This window comes from Castor canadensis, chromosome 5 (assembly GCF_047511655.1).
Source record: "Castor canadensis chromosome 5, mCasCan1.hap1v2, whole genome shotgun sequence".
In the NCBI taxonomy this organism is placed as follows: Eukaryota; Metazoa; Chordata; class Mammalia; order Rodentia; family Castoridae; genus Castor; species Castor canadensis.
In genome coordinates, this window is record NC_133390.1 from 41835293 (window position 1) to 41860706 (window position 25414).

General features: G+C 32.8%; 1 protein-coding gene across 2 annotated transcripts in view; it reads left to right on the forward strand.

Annotated features, from left to right (window-relative positions):
- Positions 1–25414, forward strand: part of Epha3 (EPH receptor A3) — a 343013-nt gene that overhangs the window by 206714 nt on the left and 110885 nt on the right. For both annotated transcript variants that reach the window (XM_074072942.1, XM_074072943.1), the window contains exons 4-5: positions 15701–15856; positions 16554–16889. In XM_074072942.1, coding sequence (XP_073929043.1) covers positions 15701–15856; positions 16554–16889 — 492 coding nt within the window. The remainder of the gene's footprint in view (positions 1–15700; positions 15857–16553; positions 16890–25414) is intronic.

The window sequence follows — 25414 nt, forward strand, 5'->3', positions numbered from 1 at the left end:
AGAACACAGTCTTCCACTTCCCAATCTGAGTCTACATGAAAGGATACACTTGAATAAGAAGGCTGTGCCTACTGTTCAAATTCAAATTAATTAAAATATTTTCTGCTCTAAAAATGCTCTTATACCACTTCATAAGATCAAGTTTGGAATATGTGAATATGACACTTTTCTCAAACGTATGCTCTGCCGTTAGAAGTAGCACAATATACTTCTCATTTGCTGATTGCTTAGAAGTCTGAGACACCTTCCTTTACTAAGTGTGAACAAACAGAAAGATGTTAGAGAGAAGCAGAAGGGAACAGAACAATCTTAGAAGCTAGCAGAGACATAGAAACAGATATAGAAGTGAAAAAATGTACTATACAGAAAATTGAATTCCTAAATATTAAATTAATACATGCATTAACCACAACAAACTGAATGTTATAATACTTTTAATAAATGAAGAGGCTGGGAAAGTCGAGTTAAAATATGATTCTATAAATGGTGTTAAGCTTCTTGATAGAAATCATTTACAAAGCTGAGCTTTTGCTCCTGGAATTATAGTATTTAAATGTGTACACATATTTCTTTTCATAGCAGAGTAAGTCTGATTTCTTACATTTGTGAAGGTTTCAATTGCTATAAATATATCTAGAATTTTAATAAAATTATATAAATTTTGGCACATATTCAAACAAATCTTCATTGGAAAAGTTTATTAAAAAACAGTTACTAATACACACACACACAAGTAATATATACTTATCTTATTCAAGATACTTTCCTATTTGGCACCAAGGAATTATGCAAGTATCCATTGATTCTTCAGAAATAATACTATGATCACCTAAAAGAGGCTGCCAATTACTGCCATATGTGAATGTGGTTTTCCTAATCTGGACACTTATCCTCTAGGATTTGCACTAATAGCTCTAGCCTTTTACTTCCCATTAACTGTCAGAAAAACTCTCAGACAGAGGAGACACTGGTCAGTGCCAACATGGTACACATTTACACAAGTAGCTGAAAGTTGAAAGGATCAGTATCACCTTAGCAACAAGTATGTAGTTACTGAGAAATAAGGCTGAGAAAACTAAAGAATTTCAAAGTCATATATGTTTTGCTGTTCAGTAAAAGAAGGCTCCTTCCACAAGTGAAGACAAGATATGGAAGGAAGCCAGCCAAGATTGGAAGTGTTTACTAGTGTATGTGGCAGCTTCAGAAATAAAAGTAAAAAAAAAAATTGTCATAAAGAGTTGGGGGAGTGAAGCTATACAAAGAAGCAGAGGCTTTAGCTATAAAGTCAGAGGTAATCATTTCAATTACCCTTGAGTGGACCCATTCAGCTTTGGTCCTTCCACAAGTAAATGCAAGGATTTCAGAAGACAGTAAAAGCATTACTGAGTTATGTATGACCAGATGTACTAACATATCAACCAAGAACACAAACTGCTCTAATATGTCTGTTTTTAGAAAGAAAATATGCAGACATAATTTATCTATAAAAGTTTCATGGGTCACAAAATAATGGTTGGAGTTATTGGGTGAAGCAAAGAATTTGTCACCTACATATCAACAACAGACTTAGAAAAGAGAATGCTGCTTTGTGATCTATTTTTGTGTATTGTATGCAAGAGCAATTTGAAAACACATTGATGCTAGTATAATGCTTTATGAATCTCAGGAAGGAGAAAACTAAGAAAAGGTAAATGTGGTTTAAGATTGCTCAAATATATTAGTGAACTAAGTTATGTCATAGATTATAGAAATGTTTGTACATAGCATTCAAATAATTACTTAGATAAATATGTATACTTAGTATTTGAGATTTACAATCACATTTAATTCTCACAAAATCCTATTAGGGTGCTTTTACTGTCCCCATTATATGGACAAAATATGTGAAGCATGAAGACACTCTGTAACTGAACAAGTTATGTAGATAAAATGTGACAGAGTCATGATATGAAACTGAGTAGTTTGAACCTGTTCTATTAATATTTACAATACAACCATCAAAGTAATATGTCCTGATAATTTATCAACATTGACATTTCACTTTAAATTGTTAATCCAATAATGATGATACATTCTTGATTTGTTCATAATATCTCTCTCTACTTCACCATAAATAGTATATAACTAGGGATAAAAACAAAAAAGACCTTTTGATAAAGTCTATGGAAATATAAGTATTCTATATTTGAAGCTAAATTTCTGACTCATATGGAAATAAAAATCAATATTCTGGTTTAACTATCACCATATTCTAAGATAAATCACCCAACTCAACAAAGACCCTTTGTTTTTTTCTAAGGTGGTAGTAATGTGAATGATTTTCCAGTAATATCTTTCTGAATTACTTTTTACATAAAAACCTCTATATGGTTTAATCATGTTTGCTTGTCTGAAAATCCAAAATTTTGGTAACCAAACTTTATTTGGTGTCAGTAAACAAAAGCTTATGTGGCAAAACAAACAAACTAACTATGGCATTTTCTGTCACATGAAAATACTAGAATCAGTTTGTTTTATTCTTTTTTATAGTACAAAGACTATAAATACACAGAATTTACTGCAGCAAATGTTTCCCTGGCATGTCCAGCTGGCTGACTCAAAGTAACATACCCAAAATATAACTCCTGTGTCCTTACTCATGTATCCACTCATTCATGAACTTTGAAAATCAGAAATAGTACCCAGATTCCCAAAGAACTGCCATCTATGGTTTTTCTCCATAGCTTATACAGAGTTATTTTCGACAGCTTTATTAAACTAAAACTGATAAATAAATTTTATATATTGATGGCGAAAGGTGTCACCATCAGGTAAGTTAACACATCTGTCACTTCACATGGCTACCTTTTTAAAAAATATGTTAGTCTTCACCTTACTTTGTTCATCCACTGTAACTCCTAGACTTACCAATGTTTTCTATAAAATGTATCTAAAATGAGTACAGCTCTTTTGATATGCATATTCACTTCTCTACCTATGCCACAGGTCTTTAATTTGGACTGTTCTCCTCTCTGTTGCATCCTTCACTCAGTGCATTTATGATTTCTCACAACATTTAATATATAAAAATAAGCCTTTACTTAACATATAATTTCCCAGGTATTCATGGCTTAATTTGTACCCGTGCTTCCCCAGGTTAATTTAAGGCTCACATATCCTCTTTTCCAGCCATATTCTTTTTCTTTCACTTTCATATATTGTCCAATTTTTTCTTGCTTTTATCCAAATACTCTGCCTTCTACTTTTTTCTTTTTCATTTTACATATTACATAAAATCTGTAGCAGTTTGTACATGTCACAGAAAATAACAGCCTTTGTTTTAAGGTGAGACACCACACAAACCATAAATATTAATATTTATTTCAGTAGGAAATTCATTTACTCTTTTTCTTTTCTAAAGTTATTTAAGAAGTTAATTTTGAGTTAAAAAGTTTCTTTAGCTAATATAGTTCATGTTTTCTTTTGTCTTGGAGATATTTACTCTGACATCAAGATTTTTTTTTAAATATTTAGAAGAAACTGAGAATTCTCATTTCTAATTTTAAAATATGAGTTATTATTGTTAATTATATATCATTGTATAAATTTTACATATTACATATGTAAAATATTTAGCAGCTAATGGAATATGTAAATATTTTTTAAAACTTTTTTTTCTTCTTTCTGTTATTCCATTGTGAAACTTCATGATTGATTCATAGTATGAGATTGATTCTTTAAGGGGAAACTGTGTCTGGTAAGAGATCTATGGTTGGCTGAACCTAGTAATTGGACATATGATAATGGGAGAGACTGGAGACACTTCCATTCTTCCTTTAATCTTATTGGTTGCCTTTATACAAGCCAATCATTCTGGTATGAGACAAAGAAATAAAGATAAAAAAAAGGCTGCCCATGAAGTGCTCAGTATCTCATCTGTCATATTGCAGTCACACAATAGGAATTGAGTTTCAAAGAACAGAATGTGTTTTATATGAGTTTTGTTGTTGTTTAGCTTTGTGATTGTAGTGCTGAATATCAATCTCAGGGATTTGTACATGCTACATGAGGACTTTACCACTGAGCTACAGCTCCAGCCCTTGCCTTTTTGGGGCAGTTATAATCAGAGTAATGAGTACAAACTGGGTTAATGCTAAAGGCTTTTCTGGTAATCTTTTCTTAAGTGCATCAAATCTGTTTCAAAGTTTTGAAGAAATGCTATTTTCTCTCATTTGTTGATATCCTTTTCTCTTCAATAGACATTTTGAAGAATTCTAACTACAATGGTATGATTTAATGAATAAATCATCTATCAATTACATAATGAAGTTGAATATATTCCTAGGTTACTGGAGATTGCTTACTGTCTAAACCACTGAAGGAATACAGAGAGCTCATCCTTTGAGTTTGAGATTATAAAGTATTTATGGTATTTTTCCCATTCCACAATAAAGTTTCTTGTTTCAGCTGATAACACAAAGAAGGTAGACCATTCATTCTATGGCAAGTAGGCAGATTTCTCCACAAAGAAATACAGTCCACAAATACCTTTCCATTAGGCCTCCATCAGTTATTTTTCCCATTCCACAATAAAGTTTCTTGTTTCAGCTGATAACACAAAGAAGGTAGACCATTCATTCTATGGCAAGTAGGCAGATTTCTCCACAAAGAAATACAGTCCACAAATACCTTTCCATTAGGCCTCCATCAGTTAAGAGTGGCTAAAATTATTGTAGCCATTCACTTGGTTAGAAGCCAGAGATATTGTTGAAAAAACTACTAAGGAGTTAACAGTTACTGGGATGTAATTAAGTAGTCAGTTTCCATGTGTGCCTTGGAAGATTTGTCTATCATTGTACTCCCACCTCATATACATCTGTTACATATTTTTACAGTGGTGGCTCATTTACTAATACATTATTTACCATGCTGAAATTTAATAGGTATAGAAGAAACTGGATGCTTAAGTGTCTGTGTCTTGGAAGTCATTGGAGACAAGTTTAATTTCAGGTTATAATACTTAATAGTGAAACAAACAGCCAATAAACATTATATCTTTAAACTTCAATTTTCTCAAAAAATAGTATCATACGACTGTTTTAAGTACAAAGGTAAAACCAAGTGCAATGCTAAGCTTGGAGCATTTATTTTCATTAAATGTTATTTATTATACTACATGGAGGTGACAACTGTTCCCTCCAGATAAATAGGTCTGGGGAGGGTGGTGCAAACTATGTAACCAATCTACCCAAATTTTCAACAAAACCAAAATTTGTGATGCAGGCTAGCATGGTGGTTCAGCTACTTAAGAAACAGAGATAGGAGGATTAGGGTCCCACACCTGCTCAGGAAAAAGTATAGACCCCATCAAAAACAAACTAAAGCAAAAAAGACTGAAGTGTGGTCCAACCAGTAGAGTACTTGCCTAGCTCAAAGCTGTAAGTTCAAACCCCAGTAGAACACACGCATACATACATACACAAAATGATGTTGGGATAAGATGAAAGAGAGGGACCTCTCTTTCTCCTTTCCTTCCCAATCCTTTGCCTCTCTCAGCTTCATATAAGGATCCAAACCCCTTAATTTGAAGACTATGAAAAGAAGGTAAATAATTAAAATGAATTTCTCAAGTCAATCAACAAAATTCTAAAACTATAAATTCAAAGGATTAACAGAATATAGTTTTCATCACCCTGAAGCAGAGTGGTGAGTTAGATTAGAGAAACACAAATTTATACATCAACAAATATACATGATCACATAATCCAAACCTGTCTGCCTTAACACATATGTAGATAGACTATTTTGTGTCTCTCTCTCCCCAGTTCCTGCTAGAGTGACAACCCTTGAATACTGATAACCAAGTTCAAGATTATGTAAAATAACCACATAAAGTGAACAAAAGCAGCAGACACCTTCCTATTCCCTATGTTCCAATTCCTAGGTGTCCCAATCATTTGTATCACAAGAGTGAGATGTGTTTGCAAACTATGTGATATAATTTAGTTTCTTCTGTAACATTTTCTCATATTTCTCCTATTCTTTCTTCTTTTTAATTTTCTCCTGAACTTAGATGAATTTAATCTTCTTATTCTTTTATTACAAGGAATCGCCCTAGTCGAAGGTTAAACTCTAAAATTATATAGTCATAATAGGAAGAAAAAATGTTCATCTCCATGTTGAAATTAGCTACTCCAAGGAATGTGAGTCTGTTCAAAGTAGACCTTAAAGTCTTGGGATATTTTATTTTATAACACTAGTAAGTACTGTGGCACCTGCCCACGACATTCTTCTGTAGGAATGAGAAATTTCTTTCCACCTTAATTTGAGAAGGAAGTGATGCATTTATAGCTGAGCAAACAAATTTGAAGTGTTGCAGAGACAAGTTTGCCTTTGTAACACACATACACAGGAAATTAATGTGAGTCAACTCCCTGTATAGCTATCCTTATCTCAACCAGCAAAAACCCTTGTTCCTTCCTATTATGGCTTATACTCTGTCTACAACAAAATTAGAAATAAGGGCAAAATAGTTTCTGCTGGGTATTGAGGGGGTAGGAGGGAGAGGGAGGGGACAGAGTGGGTGGGGGCAGGGGGGAGAAATGACCCAAGCCTTGTGTGCACATATGAATAATAAAAAAAAAGAAAAATAAAAAAAAAAGAAAAGCCTTTGTATTTTATCCAAATAGGACCATGAATTTTCTCAGAAATAAGGCAGAACTCATTGTACATGAAATTGAAATAGTATATATAAATGAGCTATTTATGCAATTATTAACATCTATAGCTCCTTCAATAGGTTCAAAAAATTGAGTTAAGTTTTTTAAAAGGCTCAGTCAGCTCCAATTTTGTTAATTGCTTGGGCATTTATTTGCAAAGTTTAAAAAAAGTGTTTTCTTTGTGAAATATGTTCTTCTCCATTTAGAGAATCAGTTTCAAAATATCTGAATTAGAAATCTCTTTTCTTTTTGAAACAAGAGCTTATAAGCACAAAAATACATGAAAAAAATGGCCCTGGAATTGCACTAGCTGAATTTGTATTTCTGTTACCTTATAAATGGCTTAGGCATGAAGTAATTTAAAGCAATTATTGAATATTTTTTAATTGTATACCTCTCCTAGCTGACAATCTTATGTTATAATAAAGCAAATGCTAAACTGAAAAAATTATACATGATAGGTTTTCTTAAAATCCATTGCCTTTTAAACCATAATATAATTTGAGTTATTTTACTAAAATCAAAAAATGAAGTAGAAAATTTATGGGATTATATAAAATTTGAGGTATAAATTTACAAGCTGAAGAGTTGTTTCTCAGAGCATAAATTGACAATTTCATATGAATCCATCTAAAGAATAATTCCTGTTTAAAGAACTTCTGATAAAATACAATGATGGTAACATTCCCCAAATCGCCAGATGATGAGTTTCTTTGGACAGTGGATAACTAACAATGGAGCTAACAGAGCAAATATTCCTGCATTGTGTCTTGCTGCATTCACAAAACATTATCTGTTTTTCCTCTGTTCTTTCCACATTTGATAGATTTTCATTTAATTTCTCGATTTAAAATATTGTACTATTTTTTGTATAACTTTTCCCAAGTGGAGATATAATAACTTGAGTTCAAAATTCACACTAGCAGGGTAGCAAAAGTTGCAACAAACTGTAATTTCTTTCTATGTTCCATTTTGTAAGGAAAAGGGAGGAAAAAGAATAAGGATGTGTAGTATAATCGAAGTAAGTGCTAATGAAAGCTGTGATCAGCCTATGTTAGTGCATCTAAATAAATGTCTTCACAGACAGTCTGGCTCAGATTTTAGCCACATATATGACATTTGTAATTAATTATGGATATTAGACATACATGGCATGCACCCAAAGCTCTCTCTTTCTCTCTTTCTCTGTATATATGCACACACCCACATCCATCAACTAAAATATTCTAATTCTTGTTGTTCATGCACATTAATTTTGCCCTTAAGATTTCTCTATCATTAGATAAGCAATACAGATAAGAAAAAAACAGATTATTCATACGTTGTTTTATACTTTTTTCTGCAACATTATGAGCATCTTTCCAGGAGAAATGTTAACACCCTCACAAAAATGCATAATTTATTAATGAAAATATATGAATGTACCATTATTTAACTACTTTTCATATGTAAAGAATTTTTGCTAATTTACCAATATTATAAGTATCATTACCTATATATCTTTGTGTAGATGACCATACATAGGACTTAATTGTTCTTTGTGTATTTGTATACAAATGAAATTTTAAATTTAGCATCTAAGGTTTTCAAGTATTTGTATCTCAAAAATACTAATCTAGGTGACATCCTGATGTGATGTTTCATAAGCATGACATTCACCATAACATCTCATAAGAAGGATTTTCCTTTCTTCTTCTACATCTCTCTCTCTCCCTGCTTATTATATTATTATGTACATATTACTATTAATGAATCTCATTTTATGATAACAAAGAATTTAAAACTATTGGTGCCACACTTAGGCATACAGTTCTTCCTTGAAACAGGACAACCAAAAACCTGGCAAACCACCAGGTTCTAGAACAAGGGACTATGTTAACTTTCTCCTCATGGTTAATTACGCAGGAAAAATTTTAGGGTTACTGGCACCTGTCTTGCTAAATCTGATGGGACAACAACCAACACAATAAAGTCTTGTTACTAAGCTATGGTTGAGCCATTCCAGATTGTGATTGTTCCACTGTGTTTAGTGGTATGGTGGCACTTTGCCTTGGGTCTTTTTTATTGAACAGAGGAAGGAACACAAGAAGGAAACACTTGATCACTTTGTAAATGCTGCACATTGCAGGCAGGGTTTAATGACTGAACGTAGCCACTTCCAGTGTATTGAAATGCCTTACCCTCGCCTCAAAGCATTGTACCTCTATTCAGACGGCAAAGAATAGAGTTCCTGTAAGATTGTGGAGTGCAGCTCATTTTGGGAATAAACAGTGGCTTTGACCTTGTACCAGCAAATAGACCCTGTCAGGCCTGTAATTACAAGGCCAGGAAATCATCTGTTTAGTCAGTGCTGGTTCTGGTCATTACTTTGTGTTTATGGCTGGGAATTGGTAATATAGCCTTGTGTGTAGGATCTAAGTTCTGAATACTAAACAAGCTCTATTTACCAACAGCTTTATTTTTTAATTTAAAGTTAATTCAAATTGAAATGAGCCTTTTAACCCTTAATTAAGACCATGTTTCTTCTAAAAGTCAACCACATTAGTCAACTGGAGACAAAATTCGCTTTGCAATTGAAAGGCTGTCTACTTTCTTTCAACAGTAGCCACCATGGTTTTCTAAGTCCATTTGTTTTTCTTTCACTATGGTAACTTTACCCATTGTCTGTATCAGCAGCTCAAACCCATCAATTACAACCTGGAGAAAAAGTGTGCAATGTGCTTTGGGAAAGAGGCCAAGATTCTATCCTGAAGCTCTTCTATAATTATTATTCACCGAATAGGCCAGACTCTTAATTGTCCTTATTTCATACTTTTCTTACTTTCCAAAGCTGGCAGTTTATTATTTTACCCCCTCCCAATGGACCCACAGTATTTAGTTCCTATTTTATTGTTTCTCTGTCATAATTATGGAATCAGCAAGTTCCTAAAATATTTCTAAATCATCAACTACCAATTGGTATTTTGTTGGCTTCCTTCTAATATCTTATTCAAATTTTAGTGTTTCTCAATGGCCAATTAACACTTGGCAAAGGCCTCTTCCTATTTGTTCCTCTGTGGCTCGTCTTGGGTTTTTTCAGTAAGTTCTGGGGTTTGCTGAATAAATGAGCAGTCATACTCTCAGGACCTCAGTAGTGAGAATAAAAGAATTAAAGGCAAGATTAGCAAGAAAAAGGCAAATAAATTGTTACTATAAACCAACAGAATGAGAATTCATTCTTTCAAAATATTCTGTTATCAATATTGTACTAATTTTCTATGTAATTAAAAGAGAATAAACATATCTTATATTTTTATACTTGAAATAGTTAATATCATTTTATTTATTTTCATAAAATTTGATTTTTTCTTTATATTCAAACTTCTATTTATTCTATGTAGTGAAAATGTACAGTTTTGGAAAAGTAATTTGGTAAGTAGAGGTTTCCTAGGTTATTCATGGAGTTAAATTTCAATTCTAGGGAATTATTTGTTTGATAGTCAATTTATCTTTCCATTCCTTTAGCCATAGGAAAGTACTGAAAAATCTGTCACTTCATTTTCAAATACATTTCTTTTAATTAAGGAAAGAGCTTATTTTACTTATTTAGTTTCCGTATGTGATTATACATTTTTGATGACTAATTTTAATCCTTACAGCAATGATAAATGCAAAGATACATTTTATTCCTATTTAGAATATTTTAGCAATCTTACAAATTTGGTAACACAAAATTTTAATATTTTAAAGTATCTAGACTGGTAAGACTCTAGAGACAAATTAGTCAATATCAGCTATATTTTAAACCAGTTGCAAATTATTCATACGCTTAATGTATATCATCACCTGCTGGGTGCTAGACATGTGCCAAATACATGGCATATAAGATTAACAGGAAATAGCTCACATCTCTATATTGCTTAAGATCTTCTCTTGGAATACATAATACACAGGAAGAGGAAGTCACTATCCCAAGAACCTCACTAAAGTATGAAGAAACCTCATCAGTGAATTCCACAGAACACCTAGTTAGTATAAAAGACTAGATCAAAACTTGCATTTTCTCCATCCTCTCCCTTTCTGCTACTGCTTTTTCTCTAACATATAAGAAACACATTGAAGTATTGATATAAAAAGAGGAAAAAGCAAGGACTACTTTAGTGAGAATAATGTAGAAGTGAATGCAAATATGAACAAGTCCAAATTTTAGAAAATCCGTGACAGTATTCATAGGACTTGAGGAGGTATGCTGTATCTCATTTTTAATACTTATTCATCAAAAACTCATGTATGATCCTACATTGGTGATCAATATAAAATTAAAGATGAGAGCTCCTGCCACACTTAATTGATTTAAAATTTTTATAAGTGAAGAAACTATCTCTTGGGTAAAAAAAAAAGTGCCACTTTCCCACCACTTATACTAGTTTAATTTGTTTAATCACTCTCTGGCTTTATTAACCAGGAGTTGAAATACATATATACTTTCTTTAACCAGTATTTAAGTGATAAGAACTTTTACTACTATAATACCTAAAGGAAGATGTGAGTCAGAACTCTGTAATTTTGGCAACAAGTTTTGAATATGTGTGCAATCAAATGTTAGTAGTTGATATACACCAGAGAAAAGGTAGAACTTTTTATTTAAAAACTGCTATTGCATAAATCTGAAATTGTATTCATCTTTTTATTATTCTTGTCTATTATTTTCTTTTATAGTCTTTTTTGAGGAATGAAAAAGAAAAGAAAACATGTTAACACATTTCCTTCCACTCTTTGCCAAACATTCCTCACTTTCTTCACTCGTACCCTTTTAAGCATCTAAAACAATACTTAAATGAGAGAAATGTGCAGATTGTTTTATCATTAGTTTTACATTGACAGAAAATAATCAGATACTTTCAAAATATAATCATTGTTTTTGCTATTATAAGCAGAAATAATAAAATATAAGCATGCTTACCGTTGAGAGGTAAAGTTGCCAATACCGCCATGAGGATTTTTCAAGGATGAAGAAGCATAATAGGTACTTAAACACTAGTTGATTCACTGCAAAGGAGGGAGATAATTTACTAATGGGATGAAACTGATCTTGTCATATAAATAATTCAAATTATATAAGACCATTTCTTTATGCATTTGCAGTGTTTCCCACATAGTAATAATTTCATTAGGAAAGATATATTCTTTAGTCATATTTTCAAGTATATTAGACAGTGTCACTGGAAAGTTCAGACATCCTACATATTATGAGAAAGGGAGAATTTACCTATATACTTGCCCCTATTCTTGAAACTGGCAAACACCTGCCCATCCAACAAACAACACACTTGCCCATGTGTCCATATCTTAGACATCAATGCATACAAAACTCTGAAGGGACACACGTATAAGACATCATTAGCCTTTCTGAAATGGTTTCTTACTTAAAATAGATGACAAAAAACTTGCATTGTGAAGAATTAAATAATTTTAGATGACTATCATAAAATGTTGTGTCAAATATTTAGAATTGGTAGCAAAAACTTCATGTTTTTAGCGAGTAATTTGCTCCTAATGATTGATTTGCCTAAAATCAAAACCTGAACAATCTCTTTCTTATTGAAACCATACTACTGAATTTATCACAATAATACTGTTCTTTCTGCTTGTACTTGAATTTTCTAACTACCAACTAAGCAGATTAATATCTATCTTTATTGCAGTATTATTGTAAGATTTAATTGAGATTGCACCAATGAAAATCTTTCAGCAAGTGTCAGGATATATTAAACTGCTATTGTAGGATCCTGAATATTTTACATGTTTGTCATTCAACAAATGCCTGGAAACTGGTGGTTAGAGCCTATCAGTTATTTATCAGAAAATACAGAGCCTGTCCCCAACTATGGGTCACTTAGCTTTCTGGACTTCAGTACCCTGGAGCATCACACACACTGGTTAATGTGATTTCTTAAGATCTTTTTAGCTCCGTTAAGGTTATGATTCTTCCTAATTAGTATATCTCAACAGAATTCTGTTTTTGTCACCTAAGAATATGCTCTACTGTAAGTAAAAGAAATCTTGGCTATAGTGACTTAAGCAGGGTGTTACCTTTCTGACATCGTAAGAAATTTTGAGATAGGTTCTTGGCAACTCTTCAGAGACACTACATACATTCTATGATTTTCTGGACCTCTAACTCATTGTCACATGTAAACTGCTATAATTTGAGATATACTATTCATTTTCAAGGCTAGAATCATATAGAAATAGTGCTGTCAGTTGCACTTGTCCATCTTGGTAGAAAAGAAAAAAGTATGCTGGTGACTTTTATTAGATTTGTCTATTTCCTTGGTCATGTTTTTGGCCATAATTTTGGCCACTCATTCCTAGTTTTAATAAAATCTGGGTACAGTTCTGAACAGAATCAGAATTCTATTAGCAAGAAGGAATCAGGATATTGATAATAGGTAAAAAAAAACAACAGTACTTGTCACATTTCTTTACATAATTGTTTATCTTTTCATGTTGATCTTCTGGCCAGCTCCTACTATCTTTTTCATGATTTCTTGCAAATAGCACACGCTCTATGGAGTATATTCCAGCCAGCCAATCAGAATACAGTGTTTGCTCAATGTGGTCAGTTAAATTCCTGCTGCCCAATTTCTATCACAAGAGCTCTGTTGGTATAGATAGAATTATACATACATATTGCAGAGTTTTCCTGGGGCACAGAGCCTTGTGCTTGAGAGGTAAGGGCTGCACCACTTGAGCCATATCAACAGCCCTTTTTGCTTCAATTATTTTCCGATAGGGTCTTGTGCTTTCTAACTGAGCTGTTCTGGACACCAATCTGCCTATTTATGTTTTCCATGTACCTGAAATCAAAGGCATAGCATCATGCTAAGCATATTTGTTGACACAAGATCTCTTTGTAAATTTTTCCCCAGGAACCATGATACTGTCAATCCTAATTGCTACCTCTAAAGTAAGTGGGATTACAGGTAATGAGTCATGTGACCAGTCTTGAATTAGATATATTTTTATCTTCATGACTTTCAAAGATCCTGAAAAAGACTGCCAAATATGTAAGAAACTATCTGAATATTCACCTAGCTATCTTTTTATTATTATCTTCTTGAAGGTTATTATTTAGTCCTAATTAAAGAAAGTCCAATAACTAGTTTGAGTCATATTCTTAAATTGTACATTTATTAAATGCATCTATCTTCAAGCTGCTCTCAGTAAACCCGACAAATCCTGTTGCAGCTAGGAAGTGGTTATGTAACTCTTGTTTTTCCTTAAAACTAGCCATTTATAACATTAACAAAAAGTAATGTTTAGTGAATACCTTTACGCCAAATTTTTAAACCATAAAAGCCTCAAATAAAAACATGCAGATAATCTTATAAGCAAACAAAATAACAAAACACATAAGAGCACTGCAACTTAATGTTTTAAAGACTTGCATTGCCCTCTTGAAAACTAAAAGGCACTTGGTGAGGAATTAAATTGAAACCAGAAGTTAAGTGCATAGTTTGTTTATATACTTTATATCATTTTCCCCTGTGGCAATTGGATATGAAATATGAGTGGAAGTTTCTAACTAGTGCTTTAGGACAAAGCTAAAAAGTTTGTAATCCTAATCCATGTTTGATTAGAGCAGTAGAATTTATTTGGGTGCATCTCAATATGGCACCAAAACTTGTTTGGTACATTGTAAAAGGGACCTAGAATGGCCCTTCTTAGTAGGAACTGGAAAAGAGCAGTACTAGATTAATGATGGCTATCATTTTATGTTATTCTAATTGTTTCTTTTGGCAGTATATTTTCCATGTTTTATTTTAAGAAACTTTTAGTGAGAAGGTATTCTAGGATGTATATAATACTTTTCCTTTTAGAAATTCATTTAGTGGTTCTAAAAGTTGTTTTGTTTCAATAAAGTTTTCTATAAAGCAAACTTTACTTATAATTTGAAGTTGATATTAAAAATTCTGGAATTCAATGACTATCTATAAGGAGTATTTTTTTTTTGGCTATCATTGACTCCCAAAGATGAAACCTAAAATTTGAATCTTGAGTTCCTTCATTAAAGATATGTCATGACTTCTTGTTTTGCTACAAGTTTTGTTTCACTAGACTTCTAGGATTTTTCACTACAATTTCAATTTCAAATATCTTATGAAAATGAATCAAATGAAATACCACAGCATTCTGAATTTTCTGTAAGACTAAGTAGAAGTAATATATTTGATGCATGTCTATATAATGGCAGGAAATAGATGGTGAATATTTGGCAAGATGAAATCAGTTTGATCGAGTTTACAAAAAAAAGTTAGGCAAAAATATGGCCAGAAAGAAAAGGAGATTGCAGTTAGTAACAAAGCTTTCATCAAATACAAATTAAAAACTGAATCGGTTTAAACAGAAATTGTACTGGTATTTCAGATATAGTAATGTACTTAATCTTTTATTATAGGCCATCATAATACAAGTTAAGAAACTACTTTGTCAAGGCAGAAAAACATAAAGATGAGAATCATGTATCAAGAACTTTAAAATATAGAGTAAGCCATGATTTTTTTCCTTCAGCTGCTTATACTATGTAGGACAAATTTGCACATGTATCAAACAATTAGAAAACAAGTCAATGTGCTATATACTACTCACTGCAGGGTAGAGAGTACACACATTGCATCATGTTTAAAAAGGGAATGACTACATGGTGACATGGGTTTGCTTTATTTTCTCCACAAATAGTCCAATGCCAAGTAAAGCTGTGAAAACACAAGCTGGAAATTTCATCATACTCTAGTGCCAAAATAATCTAAATCTTGTGGGTTTTTTTTCCTAACGTTTCAAATGTATATGTCAAAAAACTATACTATGCCACATATTTGCTTCTGTAAATTCTGGGAGGAAAGAAATTGATTTATAGTCATAAGAAATTCATGATCTAACACCCTGAAATCTGTTTTACAAATTTTCAAAATACATTCACAAAATTATTACAGAAACTTAAAAGATCAATTTGTTTGTAGCTTGTCGACCAGGCTTTTACAAGGCTTCAGATGGTAACGCCAAGTGCTCCAAGTGCCCACCTCACAGCTCTACACATGAAGATGGTTCAATGAACTGCAGGTGTGAGAATAATTACTTCCGAGCAGACAAAGACCCTCCATCCATGGCTTGTACCCGTGAGTAGTTCTGCTGCAACCCATGCCTCCATGTTTGGTTTGTTTTATCTTCTTGTTACTGTGCTATTTGTTTTTTCGTTTCTATATGTGTGTTTAAAGCATTTTCCCATTTCTTTCCATTATCCATGTGCAATTGAAAGCTTTCTCTGCTTCCCTCTCCATGCTTGGCTCACCACAAATGCAACATTTATCACACAAATGGATTAGCTTATAAAGCACTTCCTGCAATGCATTCCCCCAGAAAGAGAAATTTTCTATATTGTCTTTTAGAATCTTGCATTACATTTGACAGGACAGAGGAGGTTATAGGCAAGGAATTTATGTTTTTACATTTCTGTTCCCTCTTGCTATCTCTTAGTCATAGGTCATCAGGAAAAAAGACTAAGATATATAAAAGTAATACTGAAATTTTCATAACTATTCACAAGGGTATTAGATCTAGTGATGAATTCCTTTGTTGAACACTGTGAATGCATCCTCAACCTTGACCCAAAACTCCCCCACTAGTATCTTGGGGAGGACAGTGCTCTTGAATCCATATGTCTATAATCTCATGGATTCTCTGAGGATGAATTAAAAGTAGATAATAAAGACAGGATGGTTATTTACCTCTTTCAGTTCCATTGTAAATTATCTATTTCCCTTGTAGTAGAAAACAGAAGTGAGGCTCATTAATCTTTGTTGAACTACTTTGCAGGACCTCCATCTGCACCAAGAAATGTTATCTCTAATATAAACGAGACCTCGGTTATTCTGGACTGGAGCTGGCCCCTGGACACAGGAGGCCGGAAAGATGTTACCTTCAATATCATATGTAAAAAATGCGGGTGGAATGTAAAAGAATGCGAGCCATGCAGCCCAAATGTTCGCTTCCTCCCTCGACAATTTGGACTTACCAACACCACAGTGACAGTGACAGACCTCCTGGCACACACTAACTACACCTTTGAGATTGATGCCATTAACGGAGTGTCAGAGCTGAGCTCCCCACCAAGACAGTTTGCAGCAGTCAGCATCACAACTAATCAAGCTGGTGAGTACACATTGGATGCTTCTGACTCCTGCCTGTGTGTCAATGTAACGGTTCAGGCTGAGAAAGTGGAAAAATGGATGTGTGTGTGGTGGGGAAACATTTGAAAGAGACCCTAAATTTTCTCTTCTAATATACTTAGACAGTTATGCTAAATTCTTCAAGTAAAAGTAAATCATATTTTAGGTGATTGAAAAACGACATTGTGTGTATTGCTTCCCGGTTAGAATCCTTAAGTATTTGGGGCTCTGAGATGGTAGTTGTGGGGCTTCTTGGAACATTTTTCAAATTTTTAAAAACTTAATGGTTATTGAACCTGAAGTTTGAAAAGGTTATGTAGTATATTTAAAACTATAAACATCTTTGCATCAGTTATAATTGGATTTTCTGATTAACTCAGTTATTTTATGTTTCTAAGACATCCCTAAGTATCATAGCTCTTGACTCTGCTTAATTAAAACTAAAATAAGAAGAAAGGAAAGAAGGTAGGAAGGAAAAAAGGAGGGAAAGAAGAGAAGTTGAGCATGGTGATACGCAACTGTAATCCCAGCACTTGGGAGGTTGTGGCAAGAGGATTTCAAGTTCAAGACCAAGCTGGGCTACATGACATAGTGACACCCTGTCTCAAAAAAAAAAAAAAAAAAGAAAGAAAGAAAAGAAAAGAAAAAGAAAGTAAAACAACTTGGTTTAATAAATAAGTGTTAGGCTTATAAATTCAAAATATGAAATTGTGGACAAGCATAGTACAAAAGTCTTGGTGGCAAACAACTGGAGTGATTAGTCTAAAATATTTCAGAGATGAAATGTTAGGTGATTCTATTAAACATATTTTCCTATTAAAAATATTCTGTATTGGCAGGTTGAAATCAAATGGTTTTTCATATTGAATGGTAAAATGAAATAAGCATATAAGTTTCTCCATTTTTGTCTTATATCTATAACTTTTCTTTGTCGTCAGTTAATTATATTCTTTCAATCACTCTTTAAATCCTTTATGTAGATTACTTATGGATTTTGCTTATGAGGTTTTAGCAGTTATCCTTTCAAAAATAGAGGTGGATTATAATTGCATACAAATCATGACTCTTTGAACTATAACAATCATTTTCAAATAGTGATAACCGGGATAAATAAGAAAGTTTTCTTTCGCTATCAACATAGCTTATGCAAAATTAAATTCATAGATATTTGTTGTTTATAACTGTTGCTATGAAATGTCCTAATTAGAGATAGATTCCAAGCAGTTCAATTCAAAGATACTATTGGATGATTTACATTTAATCATAGTTTGAACCTGAAAGGCTGGAGTGGGGCATGGGCATAAAAGGAAAATGACTGCTACCCAGAACTTGCTTTCTCTACAATGCTGTCTCTGTTCCCTGAGGAGCTCATCTCTGAGCTGGAGGTCAGTATTGAGTATAAACCAGGCTTCTAATAGGGATTGGCTTAGACTATGAAAGTCCAACTGGTCCCCAGGGGAAATCATCTTTTGCTTTGAGGGTATCAGAATGTGTACTGGTTGCTGTAAGTAAAGGGAAAGCAGAGATAATCGACATCTCCCATCAGCTGGAACAGACCTTCTAATAGTCAAATAAGAGCTAAAAACCTCACAAGTTTGTTTCTCTCCCTTGGCTGGGTCACAAAGGTTAGTTAGCAGAACACCCAATGCCACACAATTAGTGTCATCCAAGGATGATAGTCAGTAAGTATGCACTAGTATGACTCTGATAGTAGTTAATATTTTGAACTATTAAGTAGTTCTAATTAATCCTGCCCTAGAATAGAAATTCATCCACACTGGTTAATTTCCTGAATAAACTGACTAGTGCTCTAAATTCAGCATCTCAGAGTCACCTTTATCTACAATCTAGCAACTAAGAAGATAAATCTTGGCACAAGAGGGGTCTACAGAGCCTTGCACCAGCACCCCTCTCTCTTGAGGCATTCCTGTCACTGTCATGTCATTAGACAGATATTTTTAATACAACAGTTGCCAGAGTCTATTCTCAAATATGTGTCTTTCTGATTCTAAATCCTAATTTTTGTTCTCATTTTACTTCTGATCAAATATATTTATGAAAGTCATATTCTTTTACATTGTCTCATAATCATTTATAAACTTTATTTGTGGAAAAGGCAAGGATTTTAAAGGAAGTACACTGAATCATTATTTTAAACTTGCTTACTGAATCTGATTTCTCACCCAGTCCCAACAGCATATGCTTTTGCTTTGCTTCAGTTAATGATATTTAACATTTATTACTAATGATATTTACAAAGTTTTGCAGACTTATTTAACTGCCTTCTGTGAGAAAAAATGAATAGTGAAGTTGCTACCTATCATTGCATGATTATAGTTTCTCATATTCGGTGAACACAGGGATTCTGAGAAATTGTAGTGATGTGGCAAACGGTTTTCCCAAATCTTATACTTCAAACTGATTTACTACCTTGATTAAAATAGGAGCATCAATCCGTGTTATAATTATCTCTTAAGTCAAGAAAAAGGTATAAAAACAACCAAAACCTCATTTCCTATCTTATCATTCTTCTCTGGCTTTCTGACAATGCATTTCTCAGGAAACTAATAGTTCCAAATACATACAGTGAATGAATCTAGGTAAAGTGGCAGCCAAGAGCCGGCCAAGACCTTAAAAAATAAATGGGGTCAATTCTTTGGCCCTTACAGTTACAAATCACACACTATGACAGAGATTTAGCAGGAATGATCTCAATTATTCTCCCTCACTCCACTCCCATTAAAAAAAAAAGAACCACACATTTGTCTACAATATGCATCACAAGGAATATGATATATTTCAGGGTGTCTGTATTTTGTGTGCTTGAGGACACACAAGTTTTTGTTCCATCTTCAAATCCCCAGAGTAAGATATATAAGCACGATTACAAGCAATGTTATTTCTATTGGGACTGCTTCTTTGTTTTGCTTTGTTCTTGTTCTGGTGAAGGTTAATAGACTGGTAGCCTTAAAAAAACAACCTCCCTTACCACTGGAGGATATGACTGTGACAAATACGATGCCACAGTGTTTAAATTCCTTCTAGTCTACCTTTGACATGGATATAAAGGGCAAATGTGAATGTGTCCCTTTTAATTTAGTTTGTGAGATTGAGTTTGCTGATTCTTGTCTGAATTACATTGTAAAACTTTTGCGATGACCACTTGATAAGGTACCTTCTAAATTGTAGAGGATTACATGGTAAATTCGGGTATTAGTTCTCAGCTCTTGGTACTTGTAGAAAGTATGTCAGTGACATAAAGAAAAGCATGGCTTCCATGTAAAGATTATGTTCACTAATCCATGAGTCAGAGATATAGAGGAAGACTAACAGCAAAACAAACATCCTGAAATTACACCTTGTTGTAAATTGGTGCATTTGTTTTCTCTCTTAGAATACTTATTTTTACCTTTCAGTCCCAGAAACCATCATTCCTCTAGTGGAATACACATTTCTGTTTATTTTCAATTTCCACTACTGAATCTGCCCCTTTTTCCAGTCCTACTGTAGACAATGCTCTCTGACTAGCCAAAGGGGCACTCACAGAGAATTTATGAAATTTCCATGTCCATCACTGCTCCCACGTTACCTCTGGAAAAACTCAAGTTCCAAGAAGTGTTTCCAATATTTTACCTGCTTTTTCTCCTAACTCCAATTCCAGTTCCAACTCCAATGCTCCCACTGTTTTATGATATTCTATGACTCATGCCATGAAATTAAGAAAAAGTAATATTCCCTAGAGAAAGAGAGAGACCTCACTCAGAAAACTTCTGAGACACAAAAAGCTTGGTCCTTTTCACTCTGTCAATATTATAGTACTTCTTAAGGATATTCTGTAAGAGATTGTCCTTATCCCCACCCTTCCCTAGACTTATTCCCATTCATTGCTCTCTCACTCTTCACAGAACTCGTAACATTTAAGACAAAAAATTTAGAGGTGAGGCCAGTGGAGTGCCTCAAATGGTTGAGCACCTGCCTAGCAAGAGTGAAGCCTTGTGTTCAAACCCCAGTACCACAAAAAACCAAACAAAACAAAAAAATTAGAAGTGAAAAATCTTCTCTTCCTCTTATCTAAATCAAATCTAATTTCTCCTGTCTGTACACACTACCTAGCATTGATTTCAGATTGTAAAGAATGCACTCTCAAGTGAATCTCCTTCCCTTCTAGCATCTTAACAAGCACTCTGTCTCTCTTTTTGTCTATTTTTTTGTCCTAGAGGAATATACAAGTAATTTAATGATAGCAGCCACCACAATAATATACAGACAGAAGTACATGTATGCATTGTAAATTGTATGACTACTTCATAATCTCATTCTAGTCTTACCTAATTTTCATTCCAATCTTAAATATTTCATAGAGTAATCTTTGTTTCTCCTTTGTTCTTCAATCATACTTCTTTCTTTATACTCCTCAGCCCATTTTCTTCTCACAAGTCACCTCCTGAGGATCAGTGATAATTCTTATTTGGGTCTTTATGTTCAATGGAATGTAATTGTTAGGGAGAATGTAACTTTCAAGAGAGTATAGTTGACCAAATGTTCACACTTGTATTTGTAAGACTTAGTACAAGGCCTTCTAAGCACATTGTAATTACTCAAATATTTATTGAATGACTAAATTATTATATCCAAAAGTTAGCATATGTTATTAGTCAAACTTCTTTTTCTCCTTATTTTTTCTGTTGCTAATGGAGCTACCTTTTTAACAGAATGTTCTAATACTTGAAGTTATCTTTGGTATATCTTCTACATTTAAGAAGTACTCACTTGCTACTGATTTTTCTTTTGTATAGTTTTGAATCTATATAACTTCTCATACTTACTGTTAGAACTTAACAGTAAGTGATAGTAACAATTAAAAATACTTTCATTAATTATAATAATCTCTTAATTATACCGAGATTCTAAAATTACAAAGGGAACTAAAATATATTAACTTAAATAAAAATTCCATACTGTTCAGAACTTCTTTCCACTGAGATGTTTGTGAAATGTATTAAGAGATCAACACATACTTCTTTTGTGTTTATATTCTATATTAACCAGCCATGCAGGAATTTGCCATCCAAACATGGATTATTAATGTCTGTATAAATCAAGTAAGGTTATATAAAATAGACTATAATTAAATAGGTAATGAAGTGGCAGATTAAGGAATTTAGAGAAATATCTTACAGGGAAGCTGTTAAATGGACATTGAAAAGTAGAAATAAGTCAGATGAGTAGAAAGAAACAGAAGTACATATATCGAAATCTTAGAGTAGAGTTTCCTGAATAACCAGACAACTAGACTGGGAAGAAGACTTAGTTCTTTTTAAGGAATAAAAGGAAATAAGATTGGGTAGAAAAGGAAGACCAAGCAACTTGAAAATCACATGATAAAATATTAGATAGAGATATATATTTTGATGGAAATAATCTTGAAAAGAGCAGGGAATAGGCCAATAAATGCAATTCTTAGCAACTGAATGCTTGAGATTTAATAAAAGAAAGAAATAGATAAATGATAATATTAAGCAAATGAGTATTAGTGTTATCTACATTATTATTTTCAACTCCAAAGCTATATTTTAGATTTTTTGAGTCATAAATTCAATCTAAGATAAGTTTTAGTAATTTTTAGTCTTTTTACTCAGATTCTTGATTATACAGATTGATGACATTGAAGTACTATCAATCCTAGAACCATTTTGTCTTGGAATCCTACAGTAAGACACACTTTGGTGTGAGACATGGGTAAAGGTTATCATGTTTCACTCAATTAACATTAGATGAAAGAAGTCTCTGTCTACTCTCAGGGTTTCTGGAATATATAGCACTCAGTGTCTAGCCAGTAATTTCTTTTTTTGGGATCTTTCCTCTGCCTCTTAAATCCTGCTGTAAGAAAGCACTTTTTATATATTTTTTGAACTCCATTTTAACATTTCCTTGCTCTGTAAACAGTATCCTAACAGCAATACTTTCTCCAAATGAACTGACATTTTTCTGTTTATTGGTATTTTGAATGTATGTGTATAGTTTATATAACAAAATTTAATTGTTCATATATATCAGAATGTTGCAAAATAGTGTGATAGTACACATTATGTCCATATATCTCCAGATTTTTATTAAACTTTTACCACACTTCTTTATCATTCTTTACCCCATCTCTTTCTCTAAATACATATTGCTTACTTATGACTGACTTAGCAATTAATTGCAAGTACCATGTCTCTTATCTCCTAAATACTACAGCACAAATTTCCTCAAAAAAAACTTGGCATGCTTATATAACCTCAATACATTTACCAAAATCATCATGTTAGCATTGTTTCAACAAAGTTCTCATCTTTAGCAATCAGCCAGCCTTTGTCTGTTGTTCCATTAGTATCATGTGGCAAAAACAATTTGATTCTGTATGCCTTCAGTTTTTATCTCTAATATAGTTCCTATCCATAATAATGAATAAGTAAATAAATTTCTGTAAATTAAAGTCAGATACAAAAATATGAAGAATGAAGGGATCGACTCTTACTTATAAAACTGGTTTTAGGGAGTTCATAATGGTCACTCTGCAAATAATGTTCTCATTTAAAACAAAAAGAGCATGGCTTAATCTTATTTAGGCTTCCTGTTAAAGCACCATTAATTCATGCAAAGAAGGATAGCATCTTAGAGACTATTCAGTGTAGTCAAAATGTTTCTATTCTTAGGTCTAAACCAAATGACATCGATCATCCTCTTAATTTGATCTTTTTGTATTAGACAAACTCCTTCATTTCTGCTGGCTAAGATTTTTATCCATCACATGAAGGGATTCAACTAGAAATCAAAATCAAATTTTCCATTGTTTGCTTATTTTTGTCATCCTGGGACTACAGAGCTGTATTAGTAATGAATTTCAGTCCATCAATATCTGTTTTCAAGTTTAAAAAAAATTTCTTTAAATTAATTTAATTGATGTGTTAAAACACAAAAAATTTTTACCAATTAATGGAGAACAATGTGCTTTTCACTTTCTATAGAAGACTTTTAGAAGTTTTCACACCCTTAGATTTATGGCCTGTGTTCTTTCATGGAACAAAGAATTAACATTCATTAGTATAAAAAGAAGTAAGCATTTGTTAATTCTTAAATAAACAATATACACTTTTTAAAATGTGCCCTTTAGCAAAAGTGAGAATTTAATTTTTTGAATTGTGATAGCAGATATTTCTAAATTTTGTGCATTCAATAATTCAAAATATATTTTCTCTATGCTTTTTATTTTTTGTCTTGGGATTTAGAAAGAGTATGTATAGGCATGTCAGAAAAATATCTCATGTCCAGATAGTCAGTAAGGCTTTCAAATTTCTGAAGTGACTTTTTAAAATAAAGATAGAAAAGATGCTTGGCTGTATCTATTAAACTAGGGACATATATTTTAGTAGTCCCTATAGAAATTTATTTTTCTGTGATTATTCTCTTGAGAAATAAATTAGACATCAGAAAAATCGACAAGAATTATTTCTTCAATGTAATGAGACAGTTAAAACAGTGAAAATCACCCATCAAAACAGTAGAGATGATATGACTTCACTATGCACTATGCTGCATCCTCCTTGTTTCATTGTGTGATTCGTGAATCCTACAAATTGAGATAGTAACCTTCTAGTTCTTTCAACAAGTGAGGTCTGAGTCCAGCCCAGAGGTTGCAGGTGAATATATACATTATTATTTTTATGATGCCTTTACTTGTATAATAATTTAGCCTCTGCCTTTCTGTTTTAAAATTGAGGTAGATACCTGTGAATCTGGGAATATCACTCTGCAGTGATGTGTCTCAGTGTCCCAGAAGCATTCCACACCATTTAACACGTTAATGATGCCTTTCAGTCATCACAGGCTGTTATAGGGGCATATTACATTATCTACAGGATTAGTGATAAGCTGAACAAAAGCACATATTGTCCTGACAGTTATTCAAAATGTTTATGTGAGCATAAATATGGAGGATGAGCAAATGAGGACTGTTTTCTAAATTCTTGTCTGGTCTTCTTTTTTGATCCCTAGTACAATTCTAATTAATGGAGTCCACATCTACTTGGAGGTACATAGCTACTTTTGAAAATTAGGTTTCTCCTATAGTATATTCACAAGACAAAGAATAATAACAACCTGGTAGAAGGAGAAATATGTTAACTGTGACATGTGGAAAGTATGAGGGAAATAGCCATTAATTGTCAACTTGTTTTATCTTAACTGAGTTTTCCATGAGCACAAAAATCCACAGAAATCTTCATTCTTAGTTTTCCCAAGGAGAACATTTTTGTTCACAAAACATATCAAAGATCATAACTTGTGTTCTAAATATGCTCTACTCCAGTAAGGTAAGCCTAAATATAACTCTGAGATAATTTCACTGTATGTAAATAATTGAGAAATTGAATACATGCAAATATTTAGAAGGAAAAGATTCTCTGTTCTCAAAAGCAAAAATCTTATTATCTCTCGTCACTCTTTTATTATAAATTATTATATTTC